The 12,320-nt window shown below is 43.7% G+C and overlaps 1 protein-coding gene across 7 annotated transcripts; it reads right to left on the bottom strand.

Annotated features, from left to right (window-relative positions):
• Window positions 1–436: 436 nt before the first annotated feature.
• Window positions 437–11,912, bottom strand: apol1 (apolipoprotein L, 1). 7 transcript variants are annotated; one of them, XM_083689960.1, is made up of 31 exons: window positions 11,581–11,912; window positions 11,281–11,334; window positions 10,744–10,812; window positions 10,555–10,623; window positions 10,384–10,455; window positions 10,230–10,292; window positions 10,049–10,120; window positions 9,820–9,885; window positions 9,648–9,719; window positions 9,389–9,454; window positions 9,169–9,219; window positions 8,957–9,040; window positions 8,763–8,828; window positions 8,341–8,391; window positions 8,118–8,195; window positions 7,934–7,981; window positions 7,739–7,807; window positions 7,564–7,617; window positions 7,191–7,259; window positions 7,002–7,061; window positions 6,696–6,761; window positions 6,419–6,499; window positions 6,263–6,325; window positions 6,067–6,147; window positions 5,366–5,446; window positions 4,882–4,938; window positions 4,674–4,736; window positions 2,754–2,831; window positions 2,517–2,556; window positions 2,328–2,379; window positions 437–2,191 (listed from the first exon to the last, which is right to left on the bottom strand). In XM_083689960.1, the coding sequence occupies exons 1-31, from the start codon at window positions 11,581–11,583 to the stop codon at window positions 1,225–1,227; spliced, it is 2,865 nt and encodes a 954-aa protein (XP_083546086.1). In that variant the 5' UTR covers window positions 11,584–11,912; the 3' UTR covers window positions 437–1,224. The 7 variants fall into 7 exon arrangements, with proteins under 7 accessions (XP_083546086.1, XP_083546082.1, XP_083546085.1 ...); XM_083689956.1 differs by having other exon boundaries at window positions 5,339–5,446; window positions 11,581–11,911; XM_083689959.1 differs by having other exon boundaries at window positions 5,339–5,446; window positions 6,419–6,496; window positions 11,581–11,911.
• Window positions 11,913–12,320: the final 408 nt, after the last annotated feature.

Below are 12,320 nucleotides of genomic sequence, written 5' to 3'. Positions count from 1 at the left end.
TCTGGCCACCTCCCTCATGTCCTGGGAGATTTCCAGTCAATGATCTTAATATCCAAGTACAATCAAATTGGGTCATTCCAAACCTCCACCTCTGTGCTAGAACATCCCAACGGGCATTGTTGTACAGATAATACACCTACAATCAATCCACCTAGTCTATATTAAATTCCATTCAATGCATTACAATGAGCCTGTCCTCTGACTTCTACCTCCACCAGACTCGCCTCATGCAATAATACACTGCTAACCACCATGCTTAAGCAAACACTGCTAGAGGCAGTGAGCTTATAACTTAGTTATTTGTTGAGCAAATACAGTATCAAAGGCAGATATGGAGAATGGTGCTGGACACGGTAGCAGTAGCAGAGGTCGGAAGGTGAAAGATCATGTGTATCTTAAGTCATAAAGTTCAAACAAATCAAACTGCATAAACATATATTTTCAGGCAATTTATTAGAAACTTCTAATACATTTATTACATAAGAAGATAAACATTTATTGCACACAAAATGTGTTACTAAGTTGACCAACAAAAAAGTAGTCCCACTCATACTAAAAACATTACATACAACACTGACATTTAACAGAAATGTACACAAAAACATTACAAAATTAGCTTGAACCTTACAACCTTACACAATGTAACTGTGTTTTCTTCCCTCAACAGGGTAAAAACAAATCGTGGTCTCCTCCCATGTTGCCAATGATGGTTGGGGAGCAGAGAGATGATTTATTCAGCATCAATATCCCATCACACAGAAGGAGACAGGGGGTCAGGTAGACAGACAGATTGATTTGCATAGCAGCTGAGACGCTTAAGACTCCAACCCTAGACAGGGAAATAGAATAACTCTAATGTGCATTAAAGGCATCATATAAATAAGAAAGGCACTACTCTTTCAGTAATATAGCATGTTTATAGTCCTAACGTAAAATAAGACTCTGAATTCATAAAAACCCTAAATATTTTAATATGAACCAAAAGTTCCTCTGAGAATCTAAGCATGAAAACAAGTAATTTCTTAAGAATCAGTGGCTAAAACAGGACACCTCTAAGAGCAAACAATCTAAATGTTTGGCTGAATGTTAAGACGATTGGCCATAAATTAACATGTGCATTGTGCCCAGTGTACCATTGGAGTGACCACCAAAGAGGGTGACCGTATCATTCAGGGGCCACAGAGTGGTGTGTTAGCGTTAACACTATCAAGATGTAAATACAGCTTAGGCCTTGCTGGGTTTGTGGCTGTAGTCTGAACTGCTGTCGTTCTCAGTGTTGATTTTTTTCCAGTTGTCAACATCGTCGTCATCAGAGTAGTCAATGTCTTTGGCTTTATCTTTACTGTCTAGGGTGGCGTCATTTTTGGGATCATCATCTGGGTTGTTGGTCGACTGCAGCTCGTCTCGTATCCCATTCAGCTCCACCAGGCCTTCGTGCAGCTGGTTAGCCACGTCCCTGATCTTGGCAGCAAACTCAGACTTGGCTCCCTTCTTCAGCTCCTTGGAGTCCTTGGCCACAAAGTAGATGTCCATGCCCACGAAGAGGCCAGTGAGCACCCCCGTGGCCATGCTGGCGATCTGAACGGCCCGCGCCGCTGTGCTACCTGCCACGTTGGCAATCTGCACCGCGCGCATGATCTCGTTGGCGTTGATGAGGATGGCCTTCCCAGCCATGGCGCCGTCCTCGTATATGTTGTTGAGGCCCGGGAAGTCACGGTTGTACGCGTGACTCTTCATCTTCAGAAGGTCGAACTTGCGCAGGTTCTCGATCCCCTGCTTGATGAACAGCATGCACTTGTTGATGTCGGACATCTTGTCCTGGTAGTCTGTCACGATGCCCTCCACCTTCTTGCGGTCCAGGGAGTTGTTGACCGTGTTAGAGATCCCGGCCCCGGCAGACGTCAGACCGCCCGCCGTGGCCACGGCCAGCCCCACCGCCGTGATGATCAGAGAGGCTCCCATGGTAACGGGGGCCAGGGCGAGGCCAGTGATAGTGGTCACGCCTCCAATGGCGCTGGTGGACCCGCCTGTGATTTGGGCGATCTTGGTCTTCTTGTTGAAGGTGTCGAGGCCATCTGCGATGGTGTTCAGGTCGATGACGTGCTGCCACAGGCTCTCTGCCCGCTCAGAGAACAGCTTGTTCAAGACACGGATACCTTTCTGCACCTTGTCAGCTGTCACTGCAAACGTTCTGGAAATAAAAAGTTCCTATGAGTAATGAAAGACTAGAGAGTGGATTACTCATTCACTGCAGGGTGTGGGGGTTTATACATGGGATTAGCTCATGTACATTTGCACTTTTTTGCACCAAGTGAGGGCCGACTTACTTGGCCTCCTCTTTCTCAGTCATGTCCTCGGCTTGAGGCAAGTCCTCCCATTCTGTAGAAGAAGAGAGGAGTCAAATTCCAAGGAATACCTTGTGTTGTGTTGCTGTGTGTGTGTGTAATGTATGTATGTATGTATGTATGTATGTGTGTGTGTGTGTGTGTGTGTGTGTGTGTGTGTGTGAGACTCACGCTCCACAGTGTTCCACCACTCCATAAGGCCATCCATATCCTGTAAGAGACGATCCTGAAAGTCAGCTTACTTTGCCCCTTTACCACTCGTCAGTCAAATACAGTAGAAAGAACATTAACAATAAACACTGTAAATATAAACAATAAACACTGTAAACATAAACAATAAACACTTGTAAAGCCAAAGACTGACAGTTGCAGATTACATTCATTGGTAATGTTGTTACAGAAACCAACCTGCTGGTCCTCTGTCTCAGGTCCATCGATACGCAATTCTTCCAATTTGTCGAATAGAGATTTATTTCCACCTTCATTCTGAGAGAAGACAATAGACAACACAATAAATATTAGTTTCACACCCTCACAGCAAATATCATCATACATGTATTTTGGTGTGTGTGTGTGTGTGTGTAAGATGAGATCATATTCAACTCAATTCAACTGTAGTACATATGAGGGTCAGAGACAAAGACCCTCTGTTCCTGCAATATAGCCCCCCTCCACTGATGAGGACAGTTGTTTGTATAGTATGATCAACATGTGGTATTGCCTGTTCAATGTCACAAGGCGATCAGCACCACCAACTTGACCAACTTCAGCAAAGGATCACTTAAATAGACACTAAACTCTCTTTCAGAGAAACCTTGTGATGTGGACATAAGCATTTACCTGTCTCACAAGAAAGGCATGTGACAATTACAGTATGTGACATTTATGTACAGACACAAACACTGACACTTCCTCTCAAACAATCACATCGGCCAGGGACCAGCACGCAACTCAGTGTTGACAGAAACTTAAACAATATCTCTCATCCTTAAGATAAGACTACAATTCTTCTGTGGTATTCTGCTTCTTCTGAGGTCTTCCATTCTCAGTTGGTATTCTAAGGTTCCGACAAGGGAACCCAAACAGGGTTCTGAGTCTCTGCACGAAAGAAGTTTGGAGCTGGAGTTCAATGAACTCCGAAGACCGTCATCACTGGCGGTGAACTAATTGTAGGCTGCTCAGAAAAAGTCTCCATCACTGAAACCTGTCTGCTCTCTATCCCAGAGAGCAGCACATGCCCAAGGGGGGTGCCTTGGACTCCTGCAACCTGAGGCCTGATCCGCCTCCAGTCCCAGCAACACAAGGCCTGCCGAAGGCCTAGGAGCTTATCCACTCAGAAGGTGTAAATATTGACAACAACCTTTCCTTCCGTCCTTGAACTGTGATGGCATTGAAATCATTATGATTTAGATTGTAGAGTATTTTATATCACTTATCATTCTTGTATTCCATTGCATACCATCTTGTGTGGCTTAGCTTAGTAATACACTTAATAATATAAGTGTTATAAGTGTTGTTTTCTCTTGCGTGGACAAATGGTGGCACTAAGAACAATTAAATAAATTATTTAAGATATTTGATAGACATCAAATATCATTCAGATCATTGGTGAGACTGGTGGTTGAAGTAATTATTCTATAAAATAATAACCCCGAGTAACTTTTAACTATTCATTCTTAGTGGTGCCTCCAGGTAATTACAGTATACATTTGAAATAGTAGCTAAATGTATAACTCCATAATTATCAACAGTCATGAGACCCTATATTTGCTACACAACTATATGAAACAATAACAGATAGTGTAGATATGTGGACAGGTAAGCCTTCAGTGTCAGATGCTGTGAGAAAACAGACATGGGGAAGTGGTTTTCTGCTGTTTTGCAGAAGTGAGAAGTCTCAAATCTCCACGGACGAGAAGAAAAAGGAAGCAGAGGAACAAGTTTGGGCACATAGCTATCTAATCTAATCCCCAATGCTAACGGACGTGAGAATCTGGGCGAGTGGAGTGGGTGTACAGGGCTACTGTGTGTGTCTGTGGGTGTGTTTTTTTTAGAAGAAAACAAATGAAAAACGCCCCCTTTTTTTCTTTTTTTGGAAGACCTAGACAGAGGAGCCAGTCAGCTGAGTAACATCACGTGGTGACAGGCATTTTGCAATCCTAAACTACCACTACTAAACTACTTAGTTTAGTGGCTGTTGTTTGATAAACAGACAAAATATGGAGAAGCACATGTCTAGCAGGTCCATTATGTGTTAGATCAGTGTTAGCAGCACAAACATGTCTCACACACACACACACACAAACACACACACACACACACACCTACCTCTGCTGTGTCACTGCCTGTAGCTCCCTGCTGGGCATCCGCCTTCTTCAGCATGGGTTTACCCTGAAACAGACACTCAGATTAACATTATCTGGGTTGTATCTCAAATAATATTAAACCCTTGGGGTGGAGGAATGTACACAGAGCAAAGTACCTAGAGATCTACAAACAACACATAGCACACAGAAGAGAAACAGCAGAGTCTTACCTTGCCTACAACTCGTGGCATGAATGGATTGTGTCTCTTTGGCTTTTTCACTTTGGCCTTAAAACAATAGAATGCAAAGAATAAATTCATTGAAGGGCACAGCAAGCAAGTAAGTAAGTAAGTACTGTAAGTAAGTAAGCCAATCTGTGTGATCCAGATTGCACGAGCCAGAACAGCCCATAGGGGCATGAGCCTGCTGTACACCTGGACAGGACACTAGTTGAATGGCACAGGATCAGGTATATGAATCTCTGAGCCGTTCCCTTTGGTTACCTTATAATGGCTTTCACAAAACAACATGAAAACATCTGGGAGATGACCAAATGTGACTGCATTTCATAATGATATAACCAAAATGAATTGGAGCCAGAGCCTGACATTTGCATGGCCACAGTAAGGCACACAGGGACAGAAGGGATAGAAGGAAGTAGGAAATACTATGAAAACAAATACTTACTGCTTTGCTGTCTGCAGGGTTAACCACCTCCTCCTCCTCCTCGTTTTCCCTCTTCCCTCCAGTGGAGAGAGATTCTCCCTCTTTAAGGCTCTCATCACCAGACTGGTCCTGAAGTAACAAGCAAACAAAAAAACAAACAAGCTAGTCTTGTACATTCTAAAACATATGTATAGAATGAGTATCTTAGTAGGCATGAAGGTCACTATACTACTTGACTGTGTGTGTAGTCAGCAAAAACATAAAAAGGACAATGTCTGGCTAGTCTGTTGAGCTCCTGGAATCATATGACACAAATCCCTCAAACTGTAAGAGCAGCATTGACACTGGATAACAGATTAAGTACAGTTATACATTGTGTACATTATATACAATGTGTACATTATAAATCCATGCTAGTCAGAACCCTACTAGTTAAGGCCTAACATACTAGTCAGCATTCTACTAGTTAAGGCCTAACATACTAGTCAGAATCCTACTAGTTAAGGCCTAACATACTAGTCACAATCCTACTAGTTATGGCCTAACATACTAGTCAGCATTCTACTAGTTAAGGCCTAACATACTAGTCACAATCCTACTAGTTAAGGCCTAATATACTAGTCAGCATTGTACTATTTAAGGCCTAACATACTAGTCAGAATCCTACTAGTTAAGGGGTAACATACTAGTCAGCATTCTACCAGTTAAGGCCTAACATACTAGTCAGAATCCTACTAGTTAAGGCCTACCTCTTCCGTGGCTCTGGGAGGAACCACAGGGGTTTCATCAGCTCTCACTTTCCTCTCTCTGGCTTTCATGTTCTCACAAGCCTACGGACATATATAAATCACTCTCTAATGCCTCCACTGTACATTAATACACACAAATACATAAAGATTTTAAAACGCATATCAAAAAGGCAATGTGAATGGTATAAACCCTTACCTGATTGTCCTCTGTGGTCTCCCTCTTCTTTAGTTTGTCATGTGTGGCTGTAGCCTTCAGCTCCTGTGGAGAGGAGACAGCCTGAGTGAACACACTCCCATATGAGACCTGTGGTGAAGGAGGAGCAGTGTTGTCTGTCTGTCTCTCTGTACTCACCTCTTCAGTGGGTCTGGGCGGAACTGCCGGTATTTCAGTTCTGTCCTTCCTCTCTCTGTGGATCAGATTGCTTTTGACCTGCTAAGGACAAGGACAAGCGCAGACACACACACACACACACACACACGGCTCACTCAGTCGGGGCGGACAGAGGTCTCACAGGGAGTTTGAGGGAGGAAGGCAAGGACAGATGGGGAGGTAGGAAGAGAGAGAGAGAGAGTGTGTGTGTGTGTGTGTGTGTGTGTGAATAGGTGACGTGTAGATGATGGAAAAACACCGTTTTGGGCTTTTCTTCCTCCTGCTTCTCATTGTCTTTGAGTAACCCGGCCACTTCAGTGTCCTTCTGAATAAGAGAGGAGGAATAGGTACTTGTCACTCTAAAGTAACTATCCATTTCACCTTAGTCATTGTAGCTAATATACCTACAACTTCACCGCATTGAACCCAAGACAACCATCATCATAACAATAAACAAAACCGCAACCATCACCACCACCTCCAACACCATCTTTAACATCACAAATCATCATCATCATCACCACCATTTAAGCCCCACCACCAGTGCTAAATACTGTGTATTCACTGGAATTTTGGTTGCAGAGCGGAATGGATTCAGTTTCGACATGGCTCCTGCCAATGCATTCTGAGGAGGAGGAGGAATCGGGTCATTGTGAGACTCAAAAAGACCCAACGAGACAGAAGCAGGAACCGACAGAGATGGACATGGGCTTTGTTATGCATGTACAGGAAGGGGTGGGGACACTGTTCACACCTGCTTGTTGCTGGACTGCTTCTCTGTCCCCCCAGGTGTTTCTTCCGTTGTCTCTGATCCTGTCTCCGGCTGTGGAGAGAAGGGGATGCCATCATTTCTCCATATCAGGGGAGGCTGGTGGCGGTAGAAATCGGAGGACGGGCTCATTGTGATGCATGGAATGGAATGAGAAATGGTATCAAACGTGTTTGACCGTACCATTCCTCATTCCATTCTATGCAATTCAATGAGCCAATCCTCCGATTTCACCCTCCACCAGCCTCCCCTGATCCATATCATATTCACCAGTCTCCGACATCCTTACCATCTCATCATGTGAAGTTGAGACTATCATAAGCATATCATCACACTCGCAAGGAGAATAACTTCTTACTTTGGGGGAAGACCGAAATGGATTCAACTTCGTCATGGCCCCGACCAGCTTGTTCTGTCAGTGGCAAAACAAAAAATTGAGGAACAGGAACATACAGGAATATGACAAAAATAACTGAACAGAAAATATTCTGGATCAAGTGACCAGTGTGAGTGAGAAAGTGACAAACACACACCTGTTTGTGACCTGACTGCTGTTCCCCATTGGCCAACATCTCCTCACTGTCAGAGTCAGACCCCTTCGCCTTGAGTTGCGAAACAGACATGAAACCAATTTTAGAATCACTGAATGAAGTTTAGATGGACGTCCTTGTTAATGTTAAATTCACTGGGATTACCCATTTGATGTAGATATATACTGTGTGGATTACCTGCTTGTCAGAGTGAAACGGGCTCTTTAGATTCCCACTCAACCCATTCTGAGAGAGAGAAGATAATTTAAAAATGGGGAGAGAAACAGATTCTATGAGTTCCTTATCAAAGAAATATGGAGGACCTCAAGATGACAGAGAGCAGGCCAAGCAAAGAAGAGGACAATCCTAGCATAACGCTCACCTGTTTGATTCTAGACTGTTCCTCGGTAGTGGTAGTCTCGCTGGAGTCCGGTGTAAATTCAGCCTTCTCCTTATCCTGCTTTAAAAGAAGGAACATTATCATTATCATCTTTAACAGCATCTACAACAGTATTCATAGATCTGCAATAGTATTAATAGCATCTCCAATAGTGAGGACCTGTTGGGTCTTTTGGTCTAGTCCTTTTCATGCAGTCATAGATTACCTGAGTTGAGGAGCTGAATGGATTCCTGAGAATCTTCCCCATCACTCCGCCCTAGAAGAGGAGAACAAAGACATACAGTAATACATCTTTACTTCCTTCTCTTCTGATGAAATAACACACATACTGTAGGTGCTGAGAAGCAGTTCGGGTCCATGCCAACAGGACACCTAAAGGACACCCCAGCGATGAAAAGGACCACATGAGGACCGGTGGAGGCTGGTGGAGGTACACATCGAAGGTTGGGGCTCATTGTAATGCATTGAATGGAATGTGGAATGGTATGTTTGATACTATCTCTCATTACATTCCATGCATTACAACAAGCCCGTCCTTCGATGTCTACCTCCACCAGCCTTCCCTGATGAGTAAAGAGGTAAATATGGCTGCAATGTAAGGTAAACTAGGTCACGGGCAGGACTCACCTTTGGGGGCTTCTCTGAGAGACTGTCACTGCTGGCTGAGAGGTTACGGTTTACAGACAGGTTGTCCTGAAGCACACAATGAAGAGAACATGTCCTTTAGATGTTTTGAAATAGGCAGAAAGACAGATTTCTGAAGGAAATCAGAAGGAAATCTTGAGTACCTCAAGATGACAAAGCACGACCATAACACTCACCTGTTTGGCTTTAGCCTGCTCCTCAGTAGAGGGGGGTTTCTCCCTGGAGTCTGGGGTAGGTTCAGCCTTCTCACCCTTATCCTGCTTTACAAGATGGAACATCATCAATGTCATCATCATTAATAGCATTTACAATAGTATTAATAGCATCTCCAATAGTGTGGACCTGTTGGGTCTTTTGGTCTAGTCCTTTTCATGCAGTCATAGATTACCTGAGTTGAGGAGCTGAATGGATTCCTGAGAATCTTCCCCATCACTCCGCCCTAGAAGAGGAGGAGAAATAAAGAGAGAAATAATGCCAGACAGATCCCTGTGGAAAATGACATACCTTCATGATACCCCAGAGAATCATGGGAACATGAGGTCAACAGTGATTAAGGCTAATCTGAGAACTTTAATAGACTTTAATTGATATTGACATGCAGGACTCACCTTAGAGGGCTTCTCTGACAGACTGTCACTGCTGGCGGAGAGATCACTATCTACACTGAGGTTATCCTGAAAAGAGACAACAAAAACAGAACCTGTGCCTTAAGGATTGACCTGATTGACCAAAAAAGCCAGTGAAACAGCAAGCTTAGATAACAGTACTAGTAGAAATATTGCATTATACCTGTACACACAAGCACTGGAAATGTTAAGTGATGCACTAAATAGACACACAGACACACAGACACACACACACACACACCTGAGAATGCGTCCTAGCCCCTAAGGGCTTAGGGGACTTTCTAAACATTCCACTGAACACACCTCCCTTCTCCTGAAAAATAAAATATGGAGACGAGGGTCAGTTAGGATATAGGCCTGCTATTGTTGACTATTGAAAACAATCAATAATGAGTCATTTCTTGGGTCGCTACCTTAGTGTTGTTGTCATTGAGACTGCCATTGCTGGCTGAGAGCTCACCGCCTACTGACAAATTATCCTAAAACACAGGAAATGGTAAGTTTAGGTAAATGTACTTCAGAAATACCTGAGCAGCAGGGCCTATGAACATATTTATAACATTAAAAAAACACATTACTATCCAGAACAGCTGTATGCGCTACCTGTGTGTGTTACCTGTGTGTGTTACCTGTGTGTGTTACCTGTGTGGGGGCAGAGTGGTGAGCTGGTTTAGGGGAGCGTTTGAATAGTCCCCCAAGCAGAGCTGTTTTTTCCTGAAGGAAGAAGAAGTATGTTAGTGTGCTCAGAATGCATCTCTACCCAAAACTTGCAGAAGAAGTGCATTCAAAAACAACGACATGAGCAGAAAATCATAATTCTCACTTGAGAGTTGTCAGATAAGCTGTGATTGCTGGCATACTGTTCCCGCTCCACAGAGAGAGCAGCCTGTGTGAGAATGGAGGACAACTTTAGAAACAAAAGATTTGAGAAACAACAATTCATAAAGATCTTACATAGGAATACAGCATACACTCACCTGAGCCTGTGTCCCCTCTTGAGAGGGCTTGGGGGACTTCTTCAATATTCCTCTGAACATCCCTCCTTTCTCCTGTGAAACAACGTATGAGAGGTCAGTCAGACCCCAACTCATTATGACCACTGATACATAAACCATGATAGTCTTCTCCAGGCTCAGAATCAAGCTCACCTTGGTGTTGTTGTTCTCAGACAGGCTGTCATTGCTGGCTGAGAGCTCACTGTCTACAGACAAATTATCCTGTATAGAGTATGGAGGTTGTGTCAACACAGAGAGTTACTGACAACATTGGATTAACATATGGATGTGTTAAAGGAAAAGTTCACTCTAAAATCACATTAACAGTAACATTAATATCACCTGCACAGGTGCTGAGCGTTCTGATGATTTGGAGGATCTTTTGAACATTCCGCTGAACTTTCCTCTTTCCTGGGAAAGGTTGGGGGAGGGAAGAGAAGGAACAATTGGCTACATACACCAGTGTGCCCAATAACTGTCTGCATGGACATTACTCCACACCTGAGGAGGTAGAATTTGAAGGACAAGGCTCATTGTAATGGATGGAAGGGAATGGGGAATGGTATCAAACACACAACATTCCTCATCCATGCATTACAATGAGCTGTCCTCCGATTTCTACCTCCACCAGCCTCCCCCTGTGGCCCACACTCACTACTCATTGTTCAGGGTATTATGTGCATCCATGCACAATGGATTTAGAACAGCCACATGAGCACAATGGATTTAGAACCACGTGAAGGATTGGTTCTGACTCCTGGATCAGTTCAAAGAAACTCGTGTCATGATTAGCCTGGAATTTATCCCAACAAAAATGCATATTCAACATTGGCGTCAGTTGACGTTTCACACCATGTTGTTGTCCCCTGCCATTCTCACCGTGACGTCTCCATCACACTCCAAATCCATGGTCTCATATCGCACTTGATGATCCTGTCAACAACACAAATGTCTCAGTGTCATACTGTACGTGCTGCTGTTAACAGTTTTAACACAGTCAACTCGTCATTCGGACCCACAGCATATGTTTTACAACAGGAAAAACACGCTTTTCGGCAGCCACCATAACCTATATCAATAACCAAAAGTCCCGCTTATTCTTTATTTTACCGATATAAATCCCGTACATTCGCTGGGAACAAAAGTTGGAAACGAGAGAAAGCAGCCGCGGCAACTTACCATTAGGCTTAGTACTGTTGTTTGTAGTAATCCAAAGTTGTTGTTTATCTGCGAGGCTTGCGTTTACCGATGGAAAAAACGAGTTGATCGGGGTGCGTTAAGAAGAGTGGCTGTACCGTAGTTTTCTGTCGGAGCGACCACTCGCTGGGCTGGTGTTTACCGGCCAGATGACTTTGTCCTTTGCACTACAACCTGTTGTTGGGAGCTTCTTGCTGTGAAATCGGTTTACGTTGTCTACATGCACTTCCCTAGGCCTCCTTTCTTTGTTGACTCTGCCTCTTGACTAAGGGAGCGTTCAACCAGTCAGGTAAGATATCCATCTTACCTGACCCAGAAATGTTGGCTGAAACAGGGCGTGGTCCATCACCTATGAGAGCTCAAGTTCCAAAACTGTCCCACTGACCAAAATTCCACCCCCCCACTGTGTAACAACAATATTGTCAGCATGACCCAGTTGCGCATCTATTTTGGCAAACAAAGTCATGAATTGTTACCAGGTATGGAAACGCGAGAGAGTCGGAGAGACACGAGCAATTAAGTTGTGTGTTGTCAGTAGAGGGCGTCGAATGTATGAATATACACTGTACAGTCGCTCACACATTCTCAACGCAGTAGGTTCAGGTGGAAAATAAAGTTCAAGTTGAAAATACAAGATTCATACAGTATATGCCCATCACCAAACCTGTCCTCTTCTAGTTTATAAAAAGGGATATCAACATGACATGGGACAGCCATGTGAG

This window comes from Argentina silus, assembly GCF_951799395.1.
Source record: "Argentina silus genome assembly, chromosome: 18".
In the NCBI taxonomy this organism is placed as follows: Eukaryota; Metazoa; Chordata; class Actinopteri; order Argentiniformes; family Argentinidae; genus Argentina; species Argentina silus.
This window is presented reverse-complemented; position numbering and strand designations above follow the sequence as displayed.